Source organism: Scyliorhinus torazame, chromosome 10, assembly GCF_047496885.1.
Source record: "Scyliorhinus torazame isolate Kashiwa2021f chromosome 10, sScyTor2.1, whole genome shotgun sequence".
Taxonomy (NCBI): domain Eukaryota; kingdom Metazoa; phylum Chordata; class Chondrichthyes; order Carcharhiniformes; family Scyliorhinidae; genus Scyliorhinus; species Scyliorhinus torazame.
This window is the reverse complement of record NC_092716.1, coordinates 88,511,260-88,538,418: the sequence shown is the minus strand read 5'-3', so window position 1 is coordinate 88,538,418 and position 27,159 is coordinate 88,511,260. Positions and strand designations below refer to the sequence as shown.

The following is a 27,159-nucleotide window of genomic DNA, read 5'->3' as shown; positions in this document are numbered from 1 at the left end:
CTGATGGGCGATGGAGATGTGGAGGGATTCGACATCCATGGTGAAAGGAACATGTGCCTGAAAATTGTTAAAAGTGCATGGGAATAAAATACATCAGTGATGTTGTTGGTGAAATTCTTAGCACCCTCAGGATTGTTCAGTAAGTGCTGTCCAATTGTGGATTCGCAAATAATGGTCGACATTATGCTCTTGAGTTTTGCAAGCATGAGCCAATTGATTATGGTCAGCGACTTGTGATGAGGAGCATATACCTCATGAAATGTGAATATTCTTAAGTTGATGGGTGATTTGCACCACTTTGCATTACAAAAACGATACCTTGCCCTTAACCGTCATAACGTTTCTGCATTTGATTAACTATTGATTACTCGTTAAACTCATCACAGAAAGTTGCATATGGTAGTAACAAATGGCTTTAAGTATTCTTTTAAAGATCCAGTTATTGTTAATGACTACCAATGAACCTCCCTAGGCCAGAAACTGAACAATTAGAAGTGTGGCAGCTGGTGGAAAAGCTATGGATGTGGGTGGGAAGAGACTGGACAAGGGGAGGAAAAAAATATTTCAGATGGTAAGAAATCAGTTCAGTGGGGCAAGAACAGGCTGAAATGATGGGCATGATTCTCCCCAAAGGGAACAAAGTCCCCTAGCGAGCGTGTTTAGCGGCGTGTTTCCTGGCGCTCGCAGTGTCGAGAAACATGTGGCTATTCAACATGTTGTATAAGGGGCCTGAACGGGGAATACACGGCTGAGGCCGTGCATAGCTCCGTTTTGTACAGTGGTGAACTCCCCAGCGTAGTGAGAGATTTTTAAATGGCGTCCAAATCTCCGAGGCCCTCTGTGGAGGCAGGAGATATCAAAGAGTTGGTGTTCAGCCTCCACTAGGTGGAGGTGGGTTTGCCTCTGCCACCAATGGTGGTGTTGGAGCTGGTAGAATATTGCTGCTAGTTCAGAGCTGGATTAAAATGAGAGAGGAAAGCAGAGAAATTGTGATGATCATTATCACACCAACAGTTCTGAATAAAAAGAGGGTAAGAGGCTAGAGGGAAGGGTCCTGCTGGAACAAGGGTGTTGAAGACCAGAGGGAGAGTGGGCGCTGTGCAGGGAATCTCTGATGGAAAAAATGAGCTCAGTGGCAAGGGTGACAGAAGAGCTCATATTCATGTTTGGGGTGTGGGAGGGAGAGAGAGAGAGAGAGAGAGAGAGAGATGCTGCTGCTCTCACTGGACCAGTAATCCAGAGGCCCAGGTTGATGCTTTGGGGTCATGGGTTCAAATCCTGCCATGGGAAATGGTGGAGTTTAAATTCCATTAACTAAATCTGAAATTGAAAGATTGAAAGATAGTCTCAGTGATAGTGACCACGAAACTGTCATCGATTGTTGTAAAAACCCATCTGGGAATCCATTTTCCTTCCATGGATTTAGATTTGGAGTTGGGTTTATTGTCACGTGTGCCGAGATACCGTGAAAAGAATTGTTCTGCGTACAGTCCAGACAGTTCATTCTATACTTGACAAACATAGCACACAAAGGTTTGTACAATTATAAGAGATGTCGGAAGAGGATCTGTGGGAGAGAACTCGCAGAGAGTCACCACGCTCCGGTGCCATCTTGGTCTGGCCTACGTGTGACTCCAGAGCCATAGCAATGTGGTTGACTCTTAACTACCCTCTGAAATGACCCTGCAAGCCACTCAGTTCAAGGATAATTGGGGATGGGCAACAAATGCTGGACCTCAAAAGAAATGTTGAGCTTAAAATTTATTGGGAGCTTGGGGGCGGTGGGTGATAAAGGGACTGATGTCAAGATCTTTTGCTGAGGATTTTAGTTATTGTACTTGCACAGACTGTCAAGTTAATCCTTTTGGGTCTAAATGAGATCAATCACTATGCTTGTTAGCCAGATTTTGGATAAGAGTATCTAAATTTTGGATAAGAATATTTAAATTTTCAGACTTGATTCTTCAGTTGTACTTTTAGAGAGTGACTGGTGAATCACCTGATTAGCTATTTCCAACCAGCACAATTAGTCAATTTTTAAGTATGTTTTTGTTATAAATCAGTTCCTCCGGCTTACGAGTAGTAACTGAAAACTTCCAGCAGAGTGGAGCCACTGATTGGCTGTTGCAGGGAAAATTTGCATCAGTGCATTGCGGTCACTATATCCAGAAGGTGTACCTGAGCAAGACACCCTCCGTGTTCAAGTAAAGGCAAGCACCCAGCAGATGGCAGCAGAGCGGAGCCGCTGATTGGCTGTTGCAGGGAAAATTTGCATAAGTATATTGCGGTCACTGTATCCAGAAGGTGGTTTGTGGAGGAGTTGTCAGCGACAGTTAAACCCCAAACACTTCTTCAGTGTTTCCCTCTATACCTCCTCTAACCAAAAAAAACAACCAATCACTGTAAGGATCCCAGCCTAGTAAAGATCAAGAGGGAGACTCGAGGGCAGGTAGAAGTAGAAATAAGTTGAACCGTGACGTCACAGCCAGCAGGTAAGTGATTGGCTGATGACTGGTAAGTAGTTTTTCTTTTCCTTAAGGTGTATTGATAAGGTAAGGTTTTTCTATTTCTATTTTTTTATATTGTGTGATTGGTAACAATTTTTCTTTTTTTTTTCCTTTTTTATTTATCTGGTATTTGATATTACAGTTGGACTAAGTTAAGTTTAAGATTAAAAATGGCAGGAAATCTCAGACCCGTGTTATTCTCCTCTTGCTCAATGTGGGAGCTCAAGGACGTGGCTGATGTTCCTGGCTCCTTCACGTGCGGGAAGTGTGTCTAGCTGCAGCTCTTGTTAGACCGCATCACTTTGGAACATCTGCGATGCTGAGGAGGTCGTGGATAGCACGTTTAACGAATTGGTCACACCACAGATTAGGATTGCTGAGGAGAAAGGGAATGAGTGACCAAAAGGCAGAGAAAAAGCAGGAAGGCAGTGCAGGTGTCCCCTGCGGTCATCTCCCTCCAAAACAGGTATACCGTTTTGGATACTGTTGGGGGAGATGGCTCACCAGGGGAAGACAGCAGTAGCCAGGTTCATGCCACCGTGGCTGGCTCTGCTGTACAGAAGGGTGGGAAAAATAGTGTAAGGGCTAAAGTCATATGGGATTCAATTGTAAGTGGAGTAGATAGGCAGTTCTATGGTCGAAAACGAGATTCCCGAATGGTATGTTGCCTCCCAGGTGTACGGGTCAGGGATGTCTCAGATCGGCTTCTGGGGGAGGTGGGACTACTACAAATTGGACGGTCTACACCTGGGCCGGACTGGAACCAATGTCCTTGGGGGTGCTTTTGCTAACGCTGTTAGGGAGGGTTTAAACTGATGTGGCAGGGGGATGGGAACCAAATGAGGAGGTTAGTGGACAGCAATGAGGTAGTAACTAAAGCCTGTAAGGAACTAGATCATGAAGTCAGCGTGACTAAGGGGAAGAGTAGGCAGGGAGCAGATGATAAACACAAAGGGACTGGTGGTCTGAGGTGCATTTGTTTTAATGCAAGAAGTGTAGTAGGTAAGGCAGATGAATTTAGGACTTGGATTAGTACCTGGGAGTATGATGTTATTGCTATTACTGAGACTTGGTTGAGGGAAGGGCATGATTGGCAACTAAATATACCAGGATATCGATGTTTCAGAGCGAGGTAAAAGGGGTGGAGGAGTTGCATTACTGGTCAGAGAGGATATCACAGCTGTGCTGAAGGAGGGCACTATGGAGGACTTGAGCAGTGAGGCGTTATGGGCAGAGCTCAGAAATAGGAAGAGTGCGGTAACAATGTTGGGGTTGTACTACAGACCTCCCAACAACGAGCGTGAGATAGAGGTACAAATATGTAAACAGATTATGGAAAGATGTAGGAGATACAGGGTGGTGGTGATAGGAGATTTTAATTTTCCCAACATTGACTGGGATGCACTTAGTGTCAGAGGTCTAGATGGAGCAGAATTTGTAAGGAGCATCCAGGAGGGTTTTCCAGAGCGGTATGTAAATAGTCCAACTCTGGAAGGAGCCATACTGGACCTGGTGTTGGGGAATGAGCCCGGCCAGGTGGTTGAATTTCAGTTGGGGATTACTTTGGGAATAGTGATCACAATTCCGTAAGTTTTAGAATACTCATGGACAAAGATGAGAGTGGTCCTAAAGGAAGAGTGCTAAATTGGGGGAAGGCCAACTATACCAAAATTCGGCAGGAGCTGGGGAATGTGGATTGGGAGCAGCTGTTTGAAGATAAATCCACATTTGATATGTGGGAGGCTTTTAAAGAGAGGTTGATTAGAATGCAGGATAGACATGTCCATGTGAAAATGAGGGACAGAAATGGCAAGATTAGGGAACCATGGATGACAGGTGAAATTGTGAGACTAGCTAAGAGGAAAAAGGAAGCACACATAAGGTCTAGGCGACTGAAGACAGACGAAGCTTTGGAAGAATATTGGGAATGTAGGACCAATCTGAAATGAGGAATCAAGAGGGCTAAAAGGGGTCATGAAATATCTTTAGCAAGCAGGGTTAAGGAAAATCCCAAAGCCTTTTATTCATATATAAGGAGCAAGAGGGTAACTAGAGAAAGGGTTGGCCCACTCAAGGACAAAGGAGGAAAGTTATGCGTGGAGTCAGAGAAAATGGGTGAGATTCTTAACGAGTATTTTGCATCGGTATTCACCGAGGAGAGGGACATGACAGATGTTGAGGTTAGGGATAGATGTTTGGTTACTCTAGGTCAAGTCGGCATAAGGAGGGAGGATGTGTTGGGTATTCTAAAAGGCATTAAGGTGGACAGGTCCTCAGGTCCGGATGTGATCTATCCCAGGTTACTGAGGGAAGTGAAAGAGGAAATAGTTGAGACCTTAACAGATATCTTTGCAGCATCTTTGAACATGGGTGAGGTATCGGAGGACTGGAGAATTGCTAATGCTGTCCCCTTGTTTAAGAAGGGTAGCAGGGATAAGCCAGGTAATTATAGACCGGTGAGCCTGACGTCAGTGGTAGGGAAGCTGCTGGAGAAGATACTGAGGGATAGGATCTATTCCCATTTGGAAGAAAATGGGCTTATCAGTGATAGGCAACATGGTTTTGTGCAGGGAAGGTCATGTCTTACCAACTTAATAGAATTCTTTGAGGAAGTGACAAAGTTGATTGATGAGGGAAGGGCTGTAGATATCATACACATGGACTTCAGTAAGGCATTTGATAAGGTTCCCCATGGTAGGCTGATGGAGAAAGTGAAGTCTCATGGGGTCCAGGGTGTACTAGCTAGATGGATAAAGAACTGGCTGAGCAACAGGAAACAGAGAGTAGTAGTGGAAGGGAGTTTCTCAAAATGGAGAACTGTGACCAGTCGTGTTCCACAGGGAACCGTGTTGGGACCACTGTTGTTTGCAATATACATAAATGATCTGGAGGAAGGTATAGGTGGTCTGCTTAGCAAGTTTGCAGATGACACTAAGATTGGTGGAGTAGCAGATAGTGAAGGGGACTGTCAGAGAATACAGCAGAATATAGACAGATTGGAGAGTTGGGTGGAGAAATGGCAGATGGAGTTCAATCCGGGCAAATGCGAGGTGATGCATTATGGAAGATCCAATTCAAGAGCGAACTATACGGTAAATGAAAAAACCCTGGGGAAAATTGATGTACAGAGAGATCTGGGTGTTCAGGTCCATTGTACCCAGAAGGTGGCTGCGCAGGTCGATAGAGTGGTCAAGAAAGCATACGGCATGCTTTCCTTCATCGGAAGGGGTATTGAGTACAAGAGTTGGCAGGTCATGTTACAGTTGTATAAGACTTTGGTTCGGCCACATTTGGAATACTGCGTACAGTACTGGTCGCCACATTACCAAAAGGATGTGGATGCTTTGGAGAAGGTGCAGAGGAGGTTCACCAGGAAGTTGCCTGGTATGGAGGGCGCTAGCTATGAAGAGAGGTTGAGTAGATTAGGATAATTTTCATTAGAAAGTCAGAGGTTGAGGGGGGACCTCATTGAGGTCTACAAAATCATGAGAGGTATAGACAGGTGGATAGCAAGAAGCTTTTCCCAGAGTGGGGGACTCAATTACTAGGAGTCACGAGTTCAAGGTGAGAGGGGAAATGTTGAAGGGAGAAATGGCCAGATTTGCGGTTAGCAACACGTCAGAAATTGAATTTTGGACTCCCCTGAAAAACCACACAATTTACCATTTCTTCCTTCAGTTTCATATCGTGTGTTAATTATTTTATTTCTCCTGCGTCTAATTTCTACGTTTAACTGCTTTAATAAAAAGGATGTTGCAGTGAGGTAGCACAATGTCTTTGGTTTGTGGAACTGATTCAATTTAAAACCGAAAGCATTTCTCATGGTATTTTTTCACCATGCTGCATCAACGTTGAAGCCAGGTGCCCTGAGGCAGCCAACAGTGTCGGGTTTACTTTTCACGTGTACAGCTGGATACACCGCCTTTCCCTGACCATTTAAGAAGCTTATTGAAATTGTCTGTGAATCTGCAGTTTAGAATACTGCCAAGTTAACCCTAATTCCCCATCCCATTCCCTGGATTTAACTTCTATACATACATAATGAAGGTCAACTTCCAGAATAGTCTTTGAGATTTCTATGCGGTCTAATTGTGCAATATTATTATATTGTGTTGTTTGCCGTGCGCAGGATGCTCATACTCCCAAAGTCCAGAAAAGATCATATGCCACTCTATCACTTCCCCCTGTTCTCCTGTCAAATATTCATCCAACTCCCTCCTTGTAGTGCCTGTTATAGGTTCAATTTCTTTCTTTCCTTTGGGCAAGTGCCAACCTAACAAGTGCCTGTACTTTATGAAGTTGTAAAGTGATAAGGCCCTGCACAAGTACAAGTCTTATTAAGTGCTGTGGTATAACCCGATGTGGTACATGTTGTTTGGCATCAGGCACTGAGAGTTCTGACCTCTGTCCATCACTCTTCAGGTGTAAGACCTGAAACTTATCAAAGCTAAAGAAGGTGATCTGAAAACAAAATGATAATATTGTCATAAGTGTTTGAAGTGATTACTGAGTGGTAGAGGCTCAAAACCAAACACCAGCACCCTGTTCACTTAACTGAGAAAGATTTATAAGGTGCAGAACAGACGAGAAATAAAGGAAACGAGTCGTTTGAGCATTGCATTCAACATCTTTAAGAGATTATCCTCTGTAAAACCACAGGGTTCTTTGATTTGGACCATTGCTTATATTGATTCTTTTTTTTAGTGGCAATTTTCAAAGTAAGTGTGCAGTAAATTGCCAGCTATTGTGTGCGTACATTATTTTATTGCCTGGGTACATTTATTGCCACCTTATGTACAAAGAAGCTTCGATACTTGGTGTGCTGTACATGGAAGGACAGGCTTGCTTCGTTCTTCTGAGAAAATGGGACCATTTCCTAGAGAACCTGCTGGGAATTCTCAGTTGGAATGACATTGAACAGCTGCAGTCTGACAATAAGCGTAGCTTGGGAAGCAGGTAATCATGAAGGCAGCCACTGGACTTAACAATAATGAAAACAAGAACATCAAAGAAAATTCTTCCAGAATTTGTTTTCACCAGCACATGCTCTCTGTAGCCCCACCTCTCAGCCTGATGCTGATTACTGACGCAAACTGGAGTATAATTAAACTTGGATGCCTTATTAGAGTGACATTTTTCGTGCATGTATTTTGCCAGCAGTGATTGTCCGCACAGTGTTTACTTGATAGACATCCACATATCTTAATTTCATGTCATCATATGACAATTCCTGCCCCACCCTAACTGCCTCTTCCACCCTGCCCCCAATCCAGCACAGACTTTGGTTTGAGCCAGCCATTCTTCTCATCTTTGTGCCGCAGAAAGCAGTACGCTGATCCAGCAAACCCTCAGATGAGGAAAGGTTTCCCATTCCATCTTTTCTAAAGAAATTATGGGCAAATTCTTTTTTCCCCCCTCGTTCATGGCTGCGATTTTCCGGTGCAAGTGAATGGAGTTTTGGCGGGAATGCCAAATTTTCCCTTCTCGCTTGCAGCGGACAAGACCGGAGAATCCTACCATTTCTTTAGTTTTATCTGCTGCAGAAGACCCCTCGACTTCTCTCCCCTTATCTCCTCTGCCCTTTCCTGTCAGCCTCTTGGCATCTCTTCCTCCACACCGGGGACAGACATTCAGTTGTGTAGCGCAGAGGGCCACTGTCTGCGCAGAATTGTTAAGTGATACCAATGAGGAAAGCAACACAGGTAGCTTGAAGTGGAGAAAGTGGATGATTTCCCCCTGCCCCTTTTCTCCATGCTGTCTTCTACCCCAATTTCTCCCTTCTACCCCTCTCACTCATTCCTTCTCTCACTCCTCTGAGCTTTCTCCCCATAGTTTATCCTCATTCTTCTACTTTAAGTTGTGTTTGTTCGAGATCCTGATTACCCTTGCTGCCCTACTTAGAAGACAAAGCAGGGAGAAAGAAATGGGCGCCTCCTTCCCAGGACAGCTGTAAACGCTGCATCAAGTGTTTGTTTACCCTCTGTACATGAAACAATGCTATCATTGTTTTGGTACAGTGCAGTACTCAGCTTGCCAACTTGAATTTGTTCCAAATTAATCAGGCACATTTTGTGGCCTCACTTCTAATTTAATTAAACGAGGATCAATTTGATATATTGTGGTTGTGGAGGCTTTCATCGTCATGAATAGGAACACTGTGATGATGTAATATATAGTCAACTCCAAATATCAGAGAGATATAGCTTAATGCATTTTTAGACATTTACCTACTCAACCAGTTTGACAACTATCTTTCCAGTGCATGTCTGGTAAAATAAAGCCAAGTGTGTAATAATTTAGCACATGGAGGGACTGAGGCAGTTTCAGAAAAGAGTCTTTCGTCCCAACATGTTCTGATTGGGTTGCTAAGCAGGGAGAGGAGGATCAATCTCTACTTAATTGTAATTCTGTGTGAGTGTGTGTATTGGGGGGGGGGGGGGGGGGTAGGAGTGATTTATGTTTGGGGACCTTTGTGAGTGTATGGGGGGGGGGTATAGTTTAATTGTGGGGACCTGTGTATGTGTTGGGGGGGTGAGGGGGAGGAGTGGTTTATGTGTGGGGACCTATTTGTGTATTGGAAGGGGGGGGGGGGGTTATATGTGGGGACCTGTCTGTGTGCATTGGCCGGGGAGGGGAGTAGTTTATTTGTGAGGACCTGTCTGTGTATATTGCAAACAGCAGGCTCCTGTGTTGCGCTAGTGGTACTGTACGAAAAATGTTGAAACCAGTGGGTGTGGGAGCCTATTGAATGTAATAAATATGTAGATGATGTTTTGTTATGAATTCCTGATTTAATCATTGCCTTTGCATTGCTCACCATGCACTGAATAGGAATGTAAGGTGAGCTGCATATTTAACTGATATGGAACTTTGTCTTATCCCCTCAGGGCCACAACAGTTTACATGTGACATTCTAAGTAACAGCAGGGAGGTTCTCCCATTCACCATGCACACCTCAACCAACATCAAAAAATAAGTGATCAGTTTATTTATCATATTGCTGTTTGCGCACATTGGCTGTTAACATTGTGACAGTGACTATACTTCAGAAACATCCAATTGACTGTGATGTGCTTTGGGACATACTGGGCGGTGAAAACTCCGATATTAATGCAAGTTCTTTATTTTCTTAAGCAGGATGCAAGCATGACCCCGAGCTTCAATAGGTCTGTCATTTTCATTCTCCACCTTGCTCTCAGGCTGACATCTCTGTTCTTGGTCTGCTGTGCTCTTCCAGCAACGTGCAATGTAAGCTTGAGGAGTAACATCTTGTCCATCAATTAGACACTTTGCAGCCTTCTGGACTCGACATTAGTTCAATAATTTCAGGCCATGAACCCATAGGACGGCACGTAGCACAATGGTTAGCACAGTTGCTTAAGACACCAGGGTCCCAGGTTCGATTCCTGGCTTGGGTCTCTGTCTGTGCGGAGTCTGCACTTTCTCCCTGTGTCTGCGTGGGTTTCCTCCAGGTACTTTGGTTTTATCCCTCAAGTCCCGAAAGACGTGCTTGTTAGGTGAATTGGACATTCTGAATTCTCCCTCAGTGTACCCGAACAGGCGCCGGAGTGCAGCGACTAGGGGATTTTCACAGTAACTTCATTGCAGTGATAATGTAAGCCTACTTGTGACACTAATAAAGATTAAGAACCCATTTTATTTTCCCTATTTTGTTTTATTTTCTTTGCATATTAGGGTTTTTCTCTTACTTTTGCTTTCAGATAGCAGGACCACCTGCTCCAGCACATTTTCGTTTCTTTGCTTCTTTTCTTACCCCTTCATCTCACCATTTTCTTTGACTAGAGCAGTGATGGGCAATCTAGGCTAGCGAGTGGGCAGCATGACTGGTCCTCTTTCATCTCAATGGGCCACAAAATTGAAATAGGACTTGTTCACAAACCTTGACCTTATTAATAAGATTGAATACATTGAACACGCAGCAAATATTTCACAATGGGTTGGAGAAAATGCTTTATCATTCATATATTAATAGAACCATCAACTTCAAGTAGTGTAAACAAAGAAGTATTTATGCTTTGATTAAACGCAGAGGGAGTGTCCGGCTTTTACAGTCAGTGTGTGTAAGCGCACACCTCTCTTTACGTGTGTATCACTTTAGTCATGCAGTAGGACAAAAACTACGCAGATGGAAATCAGCGGAACCTGGCAAACCTGCGTGTGGGCAACAGTCAACAAAATGTCTCGCGGGCCACACTCAGAATGCCGCCCGGGGGACTTGGGTTGCCCGCCACTGCCCTATAGGATTAACTCTTCTGTCATTTAGTCTCTCCTATCTTCTACCCTATCGCACATCTTCCTTTTATCCGTGTACCAGCTACCCCTTTCTCAAAACCTATTCCATCTCTAACTTTTCCCAAGTTTCCGATGGAAGCTCCCAAGCCTGAGAGGCTAACTCTATTTCTCTCTCCCCAAATGCTGTCTGACCCGCTGAGTATTCAGCATTTTCCATTTTTCATCTCTTTCCTCGGGTAATCATAAATATCTGCATTAGAGCAGCGGGTTCAACATTCATCTGGCATTCATTTGGGCCTGCTGATACCTCTTCCTGTTTGTTAAATTTTGGGGAAGGTAGAAACAACATGTTTAGAAAGTGTTCTGACCTTGTATTTTGCAATTGCTGGTTGGGACATATGGAGCTCATTAATTTGATCATGTAAAAGCTTGTTATTTACAGTCAATGGAGGACATTATAATCCTCCTGTCCTGGAGGAATTTTCTTTCATTCCTCCGTCAGTTTTATTTGATGTTCTTCTCCATTCGCAACATCACAAACACCGTTACCCATTCCAGTTTTTGAACCAAAAGGAAAGGCAGGTAACTTTATTCCCAAGTTACCAGGCGATGCATAGTTCAGGCTGATGGAATTAAAATCGACCTGTTAAGTTTCTCCAAGTTCCATCCGTCCACCAGAACTGTTTTCCAATTTGGCTCAAGTTTGCCTGTCACCTCTGAAGGAATCGATCTCAGCCCCATTCAGCATTTCTCCCCTGGCTGTCAGTGGGAGGCATGCATTGGTATTTGATAACAGAATGCTCGGCTTCTCTCATCATGTGTAAGTGTGCGAATGCACCACTAAACACCTTTTAGCTTATTCTTCTTGAAAAGGGCTGATTTTACTCGGTTGAATCCCGCTCTTTTGGCTAGATCCGCACCAGGTCCTGGTAGATGCACAGCTCGCTGTTCTCCCACTTGCAGCTCTGTGTCTGCTTGGCCCACCGCAAAATCTGTTCCTTATCCAGGAACCAGTGATTTCGCACCACCATCGCCCTCGGCGGCTCGTTCACACGCGGTCTCCTTGCAAGCGTTCTGTGTGCTCTATCCACTTCCAAGGGTCGAGCAAACACCCCATCACTCATTAACTTCTCAAACATAATCGTCACATAGACCCTTGCGTCCGTTCCCTCGCAGCCCTCAGGGAGGCCAACAATCCTCAAGTTCTGTCGACGGAACCTGTTCTCCAGGTTCTCTACCTTCTCTTGCCGCCTTTTCTGCTGAACCCTCATCAGAACTGCAGCGCAGTTAGGTGTTCCTCGTGCTCGACCACCTTCTCCTCAACCTTCTGGATCGCCCGACCTTGGGCTTCCAGCCCCTGCTCCACCCGGTCGATCGATGCCTTGATCGGGTCTAGACCTTCCTCCTTTTGCTTGGCGAAACCCTCCTGAATGAATTTCACCAGCTGCTCCGTTGACCACGGAGCCGCTGAGCCAGTACCCTGCACCTCTGCAATGTTTTTCTGTGCTGTGGGTTTCACACATGCCTTCTCTACTCTATTTTTCCTCTTTATACGACCACTTCTGGTCCACGTCTCCATATACTGGTGTGGGATTCCTCCTCACTGACCCATCCACTCCCGAATTTTCAAATAAAATTCGAAAAAAGTCAGGGAAAAAGGTCCAAAAAGTCCGTCACGAACGGGAGCTGCCAAATGTGCGACCTCCTATTCCATGACTGCCACCGGAAGTCCACCTTGAAGCTTATTACACTGTCCACCACTGGTCTATCCATGATACAATGGGCTAGACATTGGTCTTGTGCGGTGGTGAAAAACAGGTAGTATCTGATTGAATGCCCGTTCTATGTAGCACCCGCTAACTTAATTCCATTAACTCCAACAGAAGCTGAATTTTGGCACTGCCTGTTATTGGATGTCGATCCCATGCCATTTATTTTGCGCCGCTACCCGAGACAAATTTATAGCCTCTTGTATTAATGCATCCTGAGTCTACCCAGAGCATTCATGCATTATCAGTAAGCCTACAGTCCTATCTGTTAGTGCACAGTCAGTCTCTATATGGTGCAGTACATGAGAAATCTACCACGGGCACAGGCAGTCTGCACATGGTATAGATTGAATAAAGTAAAGATATTTTTCAAACCATATATTTGGATTTTTTTAAAACTTCAGTAAATGCCTGGTTTTGAGAAATCATTTTTGAAATCTATTCACAAGATATTTGTATACACACGCGCGTGTGTGTGTGTGTGTGTGTGTGTGTGTGTGTGTGTGTGTGTGTGTGTGTGTGTGTGTGTGTGTGTGTGTGTGTGTGTGTGTGAGGAAACCTGACATCAGTATATTTCACACACACAAAATAAAGAAAACTTTGAAAGTGGGGCAAATGGCTCACATTGCAAACATGACTTTTGACAATTCGGATGCTTTTGAATCTGAAGGCATGGAATTAATTTGCGCATCTTTGTAGATTTAAATGGAGATGGGAAGCGAATGGCCCTTTTATGTGGTGTTTGGGATTGGCCACTTTGTTTCCGCTGTTTTTTTTAAAGTTTGTGTTTTTGATTTTCTTTGCTCCTTCTTTATCTTTTACCCGTTGTGCGTTATTTCCTAAACTAGAAGGTGGGATGCTACCTGTTCCTTCCCCTTTCAGCAGAGCAACATTTCAGCAGGCCATTGTGAGCTGTGACTAATCCAATGATTCCATTCCTCCTTCCTATAGGGAAGTGAACCCACAGTCAGTTCCTCCCCAGCGCTGCAACGGAGATTAGAAACTCAATCCTCCGCGGTCAGACAACTGTGGTTCAATTTACATTTTGTAAAACCTTTGATTTCTGTGTGAAGAAACCTCACTTACAGTTTTGCATTATTATTTACAAATCATAAATCTTGCAAATAATAGTTCTAAAATGTTCTTTTACAGGGGATCCAAATGTCAGCTCGCCCTGTGTCCTGAAGTGTGCAGAAAAAGGTCCAGCTAATTGTATACATGGGAGGTGTCCCACTTTAACAACGTCCAGCCCAGCAAACTGTTTGAACATATCAGTACACAGTGGGAGCCAAATCCCAGCTGACCTGATGGAGGCAATGGGCCCGAACTAACCAACAGAATCCTAGAACGAGCACATTTCGCCACATGTTTCTCGGTGCTTGTAACGCCGAGAAACACAACGCTATCTATCACATATCCGGTTAAATACAGGGCCTCAGCAGGGTACGCTCGCCTAAGGGCGCACTTACACTGTTTTCTGCACTGAGGAACTCCACTTACCCAAACTCTCAGTGCAGCAAGAGATCGGGATCCATTTTTAAATGGTGTCCTGATCTCTCCAGCCCCTGACAAGACCCCGGAAACCCATTCCCCAAGCCCCAACTCACTATATGGGGTCCAGGCCCCCCTGCACCCGCACTATGCACCCCCCTCCCCCAATCACCATCACGTAACAAATACCAGCCTGGCATACAGGCACTGCCCCTGCCAGCTTTCAGTGCCACCTGGCCACATTGGCAATGCCAGGTTGCACCCAGGTGGCGGGACAGGCTGGCAGAGCTTGTGTCCAGATGGCACCAACAGTATTAGGGTGACCCTGCCAATGGGCAGGCACCTGGGGGCCTCCGATCCCCTGGGAAACCCTACGAGTGCCGTTCTATCTGGTCCCTGTTTGTGGAGATCAGCACTGAATGGCGCTCGCCCAAGGTCTCGAAGGCGAAGGAGCTAGATCCTAACACCTAGGTTACCTCAGGGAACTGCACATTACAGTGAGACCAGCTGTCTAGCTCTAATATGCAGATTTGCCAAAACGTGATCCCATCCACAATGGGCGGGCTTCACATCCCGTTCGATCGGTTTAGATCTCGTGAGGCATAGCGAACCGGGTAGATCCCGGGAGTGGGGTCTGCCGTAATTTACCAGCCACGCTATGCGTGATGCGCTCCTTTTCGGGTGCAGCGTGGACGGGAAGTCGGGCCTAATAAGTACAAAATTAGGTCCAAATATTGTCCCAAGTACTCCATAGTTTTGATTAAAATATCTCAAGGACCAGACACTATTATTTCATTTGATCAGTTTGCATTTGGCAGATTTAACACCCACTCCCGTAATTATCGGAACATTTAAAACTCTTTAAGATTGGGGTTGGGTAGCACTGTGGCACAGTGGTTAGCACTGTTGCCTCATGGCGCCGAGGACCCGGGTTTGATCCTGGCCCCGGGTCACTGTCCGTTTTCACATTCTCCCCGTGTCTGCGTGGGTCTCACCCCGACAACCCAAAGATATGTAGGGTAGGTGGATTGGCCACACTAAATTGCCCCTTAATTGGTAAAAAAAAAAATTGCGTACTCTAAATTTATATAAAAGATCGGAGTTGCACTTCTGTTGAAGAAACAACCAGTGATTGAATAAATAAAAGTGCCTGAAGTATTGCAGGAAGTGAGCCTCATCAAAGATTCAAAGGGCAGTAATTCACAATGTCTTTAAAAGAATCAAACTAGTTATTGCATTTCCATGTGGAAAAATTATGTTGTGAGGGAATCACTTTAATGCCTAAAGACTAAAGAGCTGGTCATTGACTCCAGGAAGCAAAGTACTGTACACACCCCTGTCAGCATCAACGGGGCCGAGGTGGAGATGGTTAGCAGTTTCAAATTCCTTGGGGTGCACATCTCCAAAAATCTGTCCTGGTCCACCTACGTCGACGCAACCACCAAGAAGGCACAACAGCGCCTATACTTCCTCAGGAAACTAAGGAAATTCGGCATGTCCACATTAACCCGTACCAACCTTTACAGATGCACCATAGAAAGCATCCTATCGGGCTGCATCACAGCCTGGCATGGAAACTGCTCGGCCCAGGACCGCAAGAAACTTCAGAGAGTCGTGAACACAGCCCAGTCCATCACACGAACCTGCCTCCCATCCATCGACTCCATCTACACCTCCCGCTGCCTGGGGAAAGCCGGCAGTATAATCAAAGATCCCTCCCACCCGGCTCACTCACTCTTCCAACTTCTTCCATCGGGCAGGAGATACAGAAGTCTGAGAACACGCACGAACAGACTCAAAAAGAGCTTCTTCCCCACTGTCACCAGACTCCTAAATGACCGTCTTATGGACTGACTTCATTAACACTACACCCTGTATGCTTCATCTGATGCCAGTGCTTATGTAGTTACATTGTATATGTTGTGTTGCCCTATTATGTATTTTCTTTTATTCCCTTTTCTTCCCATGTATTTAATGATCTGTTGAGCTGCTCGCAGAAAAATACTTTTCACTGTACCTCGGTACACGTGACAATAAACAAATCCAAACCAATCCAATCCTTGTGAAAGATGAATTTGCAGTGCCACCTAGTGGTAATATTCTGTTAGTACAATATTGAGAACCTGAATACATTTTTTAAACATATTATGCACTTTGCATCAAATTCCTATGCTGAAATCTTTGCTGCAAATGATGTAATTGTGCAGTAAATTCAAGCACGTGAATCTAGTAAACCTTATTTACCAATTCAAATTTCTTGATTTGCAACAATGTTTGAGCGCTTTAAAACTTAAACTCATAATGTACTTTAAGCAAAGATCATGTATTGTTGTGCATTGATGTTCAAGAAGTGTAAATCTGAAGTCTTGTTCAGGGTCCTTCTGCAGCACCTCCAAAACCTGTAACCTCTACCACCTAGGATAACAAGGGCAGCAGATGCAGAGGATCACCACCACCTACAAGTTCTCCTTCAAGTCACTCATCATCTTGACTTGACACTATATCACCGTTCCTTCGCTGTTGCTATGGTGAAGTCCTGTAACGCCCTTCCGATCAGCACTGTGGGTGTACCTACACCACACGGATCGTCACGGTTGAAGAAGGCAGCTTATCATTACCTTCAAAGGAAATTAGGGATGGGCAATAGATTTTGGCCTGACCAATGACATCTCCATCATGTGAATGAATAAAGAAAATACAAATTAGTTTGCAGGATTTGAATACATTGCCTAGGTTGACACTTGGCATGGGTCAGAGGGGGTGCTGCACTGTCTGAAGTGATTGTTAAATTCCATCAAATCTGTCTGCATGTGTGGACATAAAATATTCTGACATTATTCAAAGAGCAGGAAGTTCTCCCATCCTCCTGTCCATATTCCTCCCTCTGCCAATTACACCAATTATCTGAACATTTTATCTCACTGCTGTATGTAAGATATTGGGATGTACAAAATGGCTGCTGCATGTACCTGTGCATCATTCTACACTTCAGAGTAATGCGTCTTGTGTGAAACGGTTTTGAGTCATTTCCAAGAAATAAGGTAAAATGCCAGAAAGATGAAAATCGCTTTTTTTCTTTTAGTTTATGCATTTTGTGGTGATATGCATCACTGTAAATACACAAGGGGTTAATGTAAATACACTATGACTCAGTAAACACTAGAGGGAGCACCAGAGACATCATGACATGAGGCCATACAGCTAATGCACACATAGAATAGGACACGCCCAATGGGCAGTCAATACTGCCAGCGGTGACACTACCACAAGGGGGCATTACACAACCCATATATAACGACAGGGCACACATGCTCTGTCTCTTTCCACAGGCGACACTTTGAGAGCAGGACAGGGCAGATCAGAAGCATCACACCCACCAAGTGGCTTAGAGCAGACTGGTTAGTTAGACTGAGTTACTATAGCAATATTAGCAGGAGAGTCGAACTCGTAGAGAACTGTGCTAATGGTTCAATAAATCACATTGAACTTACTTCAAAGTCTGGAGTATCTTTTGGTCAAAGCTGCATCGAGTTGCAGCCTGTGTTATCCCAGAGTACATAACACAACATGGTACCAATAGTGCCTGTTGAATCTAGATAGTTCAACTCAGCAAGATCCGTGACTACCAGCAACAGCACCCAGGCAAGATGTTCGAGATTCCGGTTCCTCAGCAGCTCAGGTACCACGGCAATCTCAGTGCCAACTGGCGTGCATTCAAGCAGAGATTTGAGATTTACATGGTAGCATCCGACCTAGATGTCGTGGCCGATGCTGAGAAAATAGATCTTCTACTCACCATTGCGGGTGAAAGTGCAACGGAAATCTTCAACTCCTTCAAGTACTCCAAAGGGCAGGACAAGAGAGACTTCCAGACAGTCCTGGACAAGTTTGAAAACTACTGCGAGGTGAACACAACAGAAATCGGTAAAACTGGTGCCTATACTCGCCACGAGGCAAAGGTAGGCTTGCAACAGAAGCAAACGGCAATTTTGATTGGCAGCCATCTTGCGCAAGGAGCCGCACATGCGCAGTTCCCGAGAAGGCACGAACCGGTCAGTGTTTTGCGCATGCGCAGTTGCAAAAAGAGCGCACAGTGAAGGAAAAGCGATCTGCACATGCACAATCCATTCCTACACTCTACGTCACAAGTGTCATTACGTCAGAGGCCCCGGACCACGCCCACTTAAAGGGGAAATGTCCGAAAATAGTGAAAAAAAAATTTAACGCCAGAAAACACAATTATTTTACCTGGAACGACTGCACAATACCTGAACTTCGACCTGTAGCTGAATGTAACCTCCGCAGAACCCTGCAACAAGCAGTTAGCACCACCTTAAGAGATGATTTAGTCCTTGAAGACTGCGACTCAGACGATGATTTTATCATTGGACATGGCGACCTCAGTACCAAATCCGAACCGCAACGAGATGTCTTGTACGTTGAAGCATCCGACACAGTCATGGACAAGTTCTTCGGATTTGAGGATTCTCAGCCCAGCATAGCCGACATCCCGACCCATGAGTACAGGATTCTGCTGCGGCCTGATGCCAAGATACAGAGAGCGGTACAAGCCCACAGAGAGCGGACTGATGCCAAGAGAGTGGTCCACGCACCATGAAGAGTCCCTGACTCCACACACAAAGCGATGACAGACTCCACAGCGAGACCACTGCACGTCTCCACACAGAGAACACAAGACTCCACAGCGAGACCACTGCACGATTCAGTTGAGAGCGCACAGATCGACTCCACAGGGAGACCACTGCACGACTCCACAGAGAGAGCGATACAAGCCTCCACAGCGAGCTCGTTGACAGACTCCACGATGGAAGCAACGCAAGACTCCAGAGCGCAGTCCTTGCATGAACAAGACCATGAAGGTCTAGCAACCTTATCTGAGCAACCAGCAGCAGACGGTGCAAGTCTGCCACGCTCAAGTGCACAGCAAGACGACTATGACAGTCTACCACGCTCACATGAACAACAAAAAGACTATGACAGCCTACCCAGATTATTTGAACCACCAGAAGAAGACTCTGTACCCAGCTCATCTAACCGACAAGAAGACACTGAAGGTCTACCCACTGTATGTGCGACAAGTGACAAAGGCTTCACAATTCCCATACAAGATGTGCAACATCTCAGCGAGACTGACAGATCTCAGCTCGTGTGTACAGAGGCACTCGACAATCGAAGTGAGGCTACTAGTGACTCCAGTGACACCACATTAATTCAAACCTCATCTACTCGACAAGAACCTGAAATGACTCCAGACGGGGAGCATCAAGAAACCAAAGGTGATTCAGGTGAACCGGAAAGGGCTCCAGACGGGGAACATTGACAAGCCAAAGGTGATTCAAGTGAACCGGATATGACTCCAGATGGGGAGCGCCGAGGAATCCGAGACGGCACGCTCAATGAAACAGCAGATGCCACAAAGTACACTGATACAAGTAACTTTGTGAAGGACTCAAATTCTCCACTCGGTGTGGTCATTGAGCGCAACAAACACAACAACAAAACCTACAAAATCAACAACAAAGACAACAACAAGAAGCGTACCAGAGGCAACAAACTCAACAACAAGCACGTCAATAACAACAATGACAACAACAATGACAACAACAGGTACGACATGGTACAACTCTGCCCATGGAGGACAATGTTACTGCTCAGCTCAGAACAATGGCGAGAGTGCAAACCTACCATGGCATGTCAACGCATCTTACCAATTCACGTTTGCTACACTACGGACAAGCAAACCAGCTTTCAGGAAAGATGTCATCAAGAATTGCTACCACTAGCATTAAAAAAAAAGAGTCCACCTCAGACAATGAAGTGATTTGACCATTTGAACACCTCCTGCTGACTTCTTGGTTACGTAAACACCAGGACCCTGACGGCGTTCACAAGGGAATGACAACATCAACATCGACACTTCCACACAGCACAAGAAAGCCACTCGACCGTGTAAATTCATGAACTTTGGACTCATAACTATTATTTGGTATTGTATAATCCTCAATGTCACCATAACTATTATTTGGTATTGTATAATCCTCAATGTCATCACAACTATTCTTTGATCTTGTATAGTCATCACAGTCATCATAACTTGTACACGTCATCACTTATTTACCTGTTTTTGTTCAATTTTTCTTTTAACACTGTACAGAAAATATGTAACATGAAAAAAGGGGGGATGTGGTGGTATGCATCACTGTAAATACACAAGGGGTTAATGTAAATACACTACGACTAAGTAAACACTAGAGGGAGCACCAGAGACGTCATGACATACAGCTAATGAACACATAGAATAGGACACGACCAATGGGCAGTCAAGACACCCAGAGGTGACACTACCACAAGGGGGCATTACACAACCCATATACAAGGACAGGGTACACATGCTCTGTCTCTTTCCACAGGTGACACTTAGAGAGAAGGACAGGGGCAGATCAGAAGCATCACACCCACCACGTGGCTTAGAGCAGACTGGTTAGTTAGACTGAGTTACTATAGCAAGATTAGCAGGAGAGTCAAACTTGTAGAGAACTGTGTTAATGGTTCAATAAATCACATTGAACTTACTTCAAAGTCTGGAGCATCTTTTGGTCAAAGCTGCATCGAGTTGCAACCTGTGTTATCCCAGAGTACATAACACAACACATTTTAATTCCTTCTCCCTAAGTAAGTGTGACGAGTTCTTGTGAGACAGTGGGTAGCGTCCCTGCCTTTGAACCAGAAGCTCCGGGTTTGAATCCCACCCCGGGACTTGATGGCCAAGGAAGGTGCGTTCATAATGCAGCCAAACAGGTTGATTATCAACCTGCAAATCCTTGCAACACACACCAATGGCAGGTGGTAAGAGCAAGAGAGATTCTTGGTCAGCCAAGTGGTGGAAAGAAAGTACCAGCCTCCACCATCACTATCCATAGCTGCAGATTATAATGTATGAAGTGCACATTTCCACAGCAATTCAGACGCCGATTAAATTGCATGCGAAATGTGCATAATGTCATAAATCAAATGTGTTTTGTTGCATGTTTCTCCAGTTTCAAATGACTATTGATGTAAATTGTAGCTTTATTTGTAAAACCTGCTTCTCTTTTCCGTCCCCTGAGTTCTGCTGTCGTACAGCTCCAATGACTTTGATCTTTTTTGAAACAAGGATGTCAGCCCACACACTCCACAGTTTCTATTTCCCATGGCAATGAAGCCTTGAAGTGGAGCTCTATTCAGCTGCTACAAATAGGCTGTTGGCTGCCTGTACTGTTTGTTATTTGTTTCCCCTCTCTCCCTACCAAACTAAAATACTACAATCAACAAGGATGAGACCAGAAAATCGTTCTAAACAAATCAGGAAGGAACTGACCAGCTCGTCTCTTCTCTCTTGGAAAGAAAAGGTTGAGAGGTGACCCAATCAAGGGTTCGATAGAACGGATACAGAGAGAATGTTTCCTCTCGTGTGGGAGAGCTTAACTAGAGGCCGTCAATATACAGTATTTACCGAGAAATCCAATAGGGAATTCAGAAAAAACTTCTTTACCCAAAGAGTGGTGAGAATGTGGAGTTGCGGACCTCGCTCCCACAGGGAGTGGTTGAAGTAAATCGTATAGATGCATTGGAGGGGAAGGGAGGCAGCAAATGAAGGAGAAGGGAATAGGTGGTAGATTGGGATGAGGAAATTTCGGAGGAGGCTCGGATTGACCAGAGATGTCAGCATGAGCTGGTTGGGCCAAGTGGCCTGTTTCTGAGCCAAATATCGTATGTCTCCTCCCTTTCTCTCTCTGAGGTGTTGACTGTTGCTGAGCTACAATTAGTGACCTTGGATACCTTGCCCAATGGAAAACTCCCCTTGAATAAAAACATAAAATGCTGGAAATACTGAAGAGGTCTGGCAGCATCTGTGGAGAGAGAAACCGTGTTGATGTTTCAGGTTGAAGATCTTTGACTCAAACCATTCTCCATGCCTGATAGTGTGTTTTGACAGGCTCCTCAGCTATACAAGGTGTCACTGTTGGGTTGGATCGTTCTTTTTTGGGGATGTTTTCCACATGTACACTATCTGAAAGGGGACACTGGAATTGCACCTACTTTTCATTTTTTAATACATAAAATAATCCTACAAATAATTTTAAAGCTAATTCAATCATTTCGTAGCCGTCGTACTTTTTAATACATTTTACGGGGTGTGGGCGTCACTGGCTTGACCCTCGAGATTGTATGTCAGTGTCTACTTTGTCTTGCTTTAATCCTGACAGACATCCACCAAAGCACAGTTCAGCTACCTTGTATCTTATTTCAATTATTTATTTTGCTCTGATTTCTTTTCCCAATCATTCCACATCGAGCTGGTAACCCTGATCCCAGTCTTCCCCCAGTACTGTTGCATGGTCAGCCCATCTGTATTGTCTGCTGGTGTGATTCATCTTGTGAATTTATCTTGCTACATTTATTTCCAACAACAGCAACTGCACTCCAAAGATGCTTAATTTATTAGTAAAATGCTTTGGGACATTGTGAAAGGCGCTACATAAATGCAAGTTCTTCCCATCCTATGTCTTTCCTTTCGTCCCAGATTTTCTGAGAAAATGAACAAAGCACAGTCAAACCCACGATATGTCCAATAAGACTGATGAGCCACAATGGGGCTGCCTTATACTCATCATATGCCAGTTTTTCTTTGTTAGATTCCCTATATGGTCAAAGGAGGCCATTTGTCCCATCGTGTCTGCACCAATCCCACCCAGGCCCACTCCCCACCCCATCCCCGTAATCTCACTTAGTATACACATCTTTGGACACGAAGGGGCAATTTTAGAAAGGCTCGCCTATTTGGACTGTGGGAGGGAACCAGAGGGAACCCACACAGAGACAAGGAGAACATGTAATTTCCACAGTCACCCAAAGCTAGAATTGAACCTGGGTCCCTGACGCTGTGAGGCAGCAGTGCCGACCACTATGTTTTGCACTTTTCTGGTTTTTGGTGGAAGTGTGTGTATAACGTCTGTCAGCGGATCCTAAAAATTACTGTCTCGTCATTGCAAGGCTATTTGTGATGACCATAGTTAACATTGTTAGTCGCTCCTTGCTGATGTTTGTCTTCTTTCGTAGGATGACAAAGATCTGGTGCCTGAGTTTGTAAATGCCGAAGGATTGACATGTCTCATCAAGGTTGGAGCAGAAGCTGACCAGAACTATCAGAACTACATCCTGAGAGGTTAGTAAGTACTCTGCCTCTATACAGGGGTCTGCTCTGTTACTTTCTTGCTCCAGGGTCATTTTGTCCTCAGATCACTTTTTAAGAGAAAGGGATTTCGAAGCACAAATTGGGATTGAGATTACGTTTTTGTACTCCTTTATATTTTTTATCCATGCCTGTTTAGGGATTTGCAGTGTTATCCTTTAACTTGTACTATCTTCCTTGCCGATCACTCACTAATCAGCATGATGTTTCTGGGCCTCCTCTTGCCGTCGGGTGTTCGCGAAGAATTGTGTTCCTCCAATCAGGGAGGTTCCTCCAAGTAGGTCTCTTCTAAGCAAGGCTCTGCCAGGCATTGACATCTTATGTTGCATTTTTTGAGGTAAGCCTTCAAGGTGTCTTTAAAGCTCCTCCTTTGTTCCTTTGTTCTCCTCTTATGCGGTAGCCTTCCTTGAGCTGGTTGAAGAAGGTTTTCATTGGCATTCGGGACTCTGACATCCTAAGCACATAGCCAGCCTCAGAGGAGTTGGTTTCGGATTATACTGGCCTCAATACTGGTGCTCTTGGCTCCTTCAAGGAAACTGATGTTAGTATGTCTGTCCTCCCAGCTGATGTGGAGAATCCCTCACAGACAGCGTTGATGGTACCTCACCAGGGCCTTGAGGTGGCGCCTGCACATAGTCCAAGTTTCTGAGATGTATAGAAGAGTTGGGGGGACGGCTGTCTTGTACACAAAGATCTTGGTTTCAGCACGGATCACGCAGCCCTGCTTAGGCATCCGAAGGAAGTGCTGAATTGGATAGGATCTTAAATATCCGCATTGATGTCGGCCTTTGATGACAGGTGGCTCCCGAGGTTGGGGATGTTCCACATGTGAGGGGGTTTCTTTGTTGACCTAGATGGAGGGAGAGACCAGATCTTGCCCTGGGGCGGATTGATAAAGGACTTGAGTCTTCTTCAGATTGAGGCTGAGACCGATTCTTCGGTATGTTTCCGTGAAGGCGTCAAACATGGGTTGGAGATTCTCTTCTGAGAGAGTGGAAATGGAGTTGCCATCCACATAATGAAGTTCCACAAGCGATGAAAGTGTTGTTTTCTTCTTGGATTTCAATCGGTTGAGGTTGAAATGTTTTCATTCATCCTGTAGATGATGTCCACTCCACTGGGAAGCTTGTTCTTGACAAGGTGAAGGATGATGGCAAACACGATGGAGAAAATCCATTCCATGGGTTGCCATCTTGCTGTGGTGGGGAGGCCTGAGCATTCCATTGATGCCAAGATCACTGCTGGAGCTCCTCAGGGTTGTGTCCTAGGCCCAACCATCATCAGCTGCTTCATCAATGACCTGCCTTCCATCATAAGGTCAGAAGTGGAGATGTTTGCGGATGACTGCACAATGTTCAGCACCATTCGCGACTCCTCAGATAATGAAGCAGTCCATGTCCAAATGCAGCAAGACCTGGACAACATCCAAGTTTGGGCTGACAAGTGGCAAGTTAAGACCCCCCCCCAAAGCCGGTCCACCATCTACAAGACACAAGTCTGGAGTGTAATGGAATACTCTCCACTTGCCTGGATCAGTGCAACTCCAACAACACTCCAGAATCTCAATACCATCCAGGGCAAAGCAGTCTGCTTGATTTCTTCCTATTCCACAAACATTCAAACCTGCCACCACCGCCAAACAGTGGCAGCCTTCTGTACCATCTACGAGATGCACTGCAGTAACTCACCAAGGTTCCTCAGACAACAACTTCCGAAACCACGACCACTGCCATCTAGAAGGACAAGAGTAGCACACAACTGGGAACCCCACCACCTGGAATTTCCCCTCTGTGATAATGCCAGGGAAGTTAACAAGCTTCTTAAAAGTTCTTTATTTCAGCAACAGCATCATACATGCACAGGGTCCGGTTCCCTTTCACTGGGTCCTCATTCCTTTTTAAAAATAAATAAATTTAGAGTACCCAATTATTGTTTTTCCAATTAAGGGGTAATTTAGCATGGCCAATCCACCTACCCTGCACATTTTTGGGTTGTGGGGGCGAAACCCACGCAAACACTGGGAGAATGTGCAAACTCCACACGGACCGTGACCCAGAGCCGGGATCGAACCTGGGACCTCGGCGCCGTGAGGCAGCAGGGCTAACCCATTGCGCCAGCGTGCTGCCCCCTCGTTCCTTTTTTAGCTGGCTCTACAGCTGCCAGCCTTTTATGCTAGTACTATGGTAGTGCTGGGTTAACTCAGTCCAATTGAGCACGGGGAACAGACATCCCCAGCTGGATGAGTCCTGTGCAGGTTATTACACCCCAACCATGCCCCCCCCCCCCAAAAAAAGTCCAAAACCACTCGCAAGGATGGCCGTTGAGGAGGAAAGGATAGGGGAGGACCAAACGGGTGCAAACCGCACAGTGGCCAGACAACTAACCCCCCAAAAAACAGATTGGTTCGGATAAGGAGCCACTGAATGGGGAAGCAGGACAGACAGGCAGGTACTCGGCCAAGCATTACGTCTGGCCCGACACTCTCACCAGTCACACGGGGCGAAGCTGCCAACAGCTGAACCCGGGGATGGCGCGTACCACTGCATCGGACCAATCAACTCCAGGCCCAATCGGCGTAGCATGTCTTCCAGCCACAGAGGGAACAGGTGGGGGGGAACATCGGACAATGTCCTGTAACTTCCAAACACCCCTTAATTTAAAAAAAAATCAGGCACTTTAAATTTTACCTGAAATTAAATCACCTACCAAAATGCCCATGGAGCTGTCGCCCAACATTCTTACAGTACCTCTACACAGGCAAATAAACCCACAGTGCAAATTTTTAAAAAACCAGCAGGGCCCGCGCACACTGCCACAGGACCAGAGGTCACATATGGAATGCCCAGTCAACTCAACGCCAGCACAGTCTCTAGGCACAAAACCTGCAGTTGTACAGTAACTATTAGCTCACAGGCAAAACATCAAACAAACAAAGAACAAAGAAATGTACAGCACAGGAACAGGCCCTTCGGCCCTCCAAGCCCCTGCCGACCATCCTGCCCGACTAAACTACAATCTTCTACACTTCCTGGGTCCGTATCCCTCTATTCCCATCCTATTCATGTATTTGTCAAGATGCCCCTTAAATGTCACTATCGTCCCTGCTTCCACCACCTCCTCCGGTAGCGAGTTCCAGGCACCCACTACCCTCTGCGTAAAAAACTTGCCTCGTACACCTACTCTAAACCTTGCCCCTCTCACCTTAAACCTATGCCCCCTAGTAATTGACCCCTCTACCCTGGGGAAAAGCCTTTGACTATCCACTCTGTCTATGCCCCTCATAATTTTGTATACCTCTATCAGGTCTCCCCTCAACCTCCTTCGTTCCAGTGAGAACAAACCAAGTTTATTTAACCGCTCCTCATAGCTAATGCCCTCCATACCAGGCAACATTCTGGTAAATCTCTTCTGCACCCTCTCTAAAGCCTCCACATCCTTCTGATAGTGTGGCGACCAGAATTGAACACTATACTCCAAGTGTGGCCTAACTAAGATTTTATACAGCTGCAACATGACTTGCCAATTCTTATACTCAATGCCCCGGCCAATGAAGGCAAGCATGCCGTATGCCTTCTTGACTACCTTCTCCACCTGTGTTGCCCCTTTCAATGACCTGTGGACCTGTACTCCTAGATCTCTTTGACTTTCAATACTCTTGAGGGTTCTACCATTCACAGTATATTCCCTACCTGCATTAGACCTTCCAAAATGCATTACCTCACATTTGTCCGGATTAAACTCCATCTGCCATCTCTCCGCCCAAGTCTCCAAACAATCTAAATTCTGCTGTATCCTCTGACAGTCCTCATCGCTATCCACAATTCCACCAACCTTTGTGTCGTCTGCAAACTTACTAATCAGACCAGTTACATTTTCCTCCAAATCA

At 45.3% G+C, this 27,159-nt stretch overlaps 1 protein-coding gene across 6 annotated transcripts in view; it reads left to right on the top strand.

The window, feature by feature from the left end:
* fhod1 (formin homology 2 domain containing 1) overlaps positions 1–27,159 on the top strand; it is a 591,964-nt gene that overhangs the window by 274,091 nt on the left and 290,714 nt on the right. For all 6 annotated transcript variants that reach the window (XM_072518387.1, XM_072518386.1, XM_072518390.1 and 3 more), the window contains exon 5: positions 23,141–23,246. In XM_072518387.1, coding sequence (XP_072374488.1) covers positions 23,141–23,246 — 106 coding nt within the window. The remainder of the gene's footprint in view (positions 1–23,140; positions 23,247–27,159) is intronic.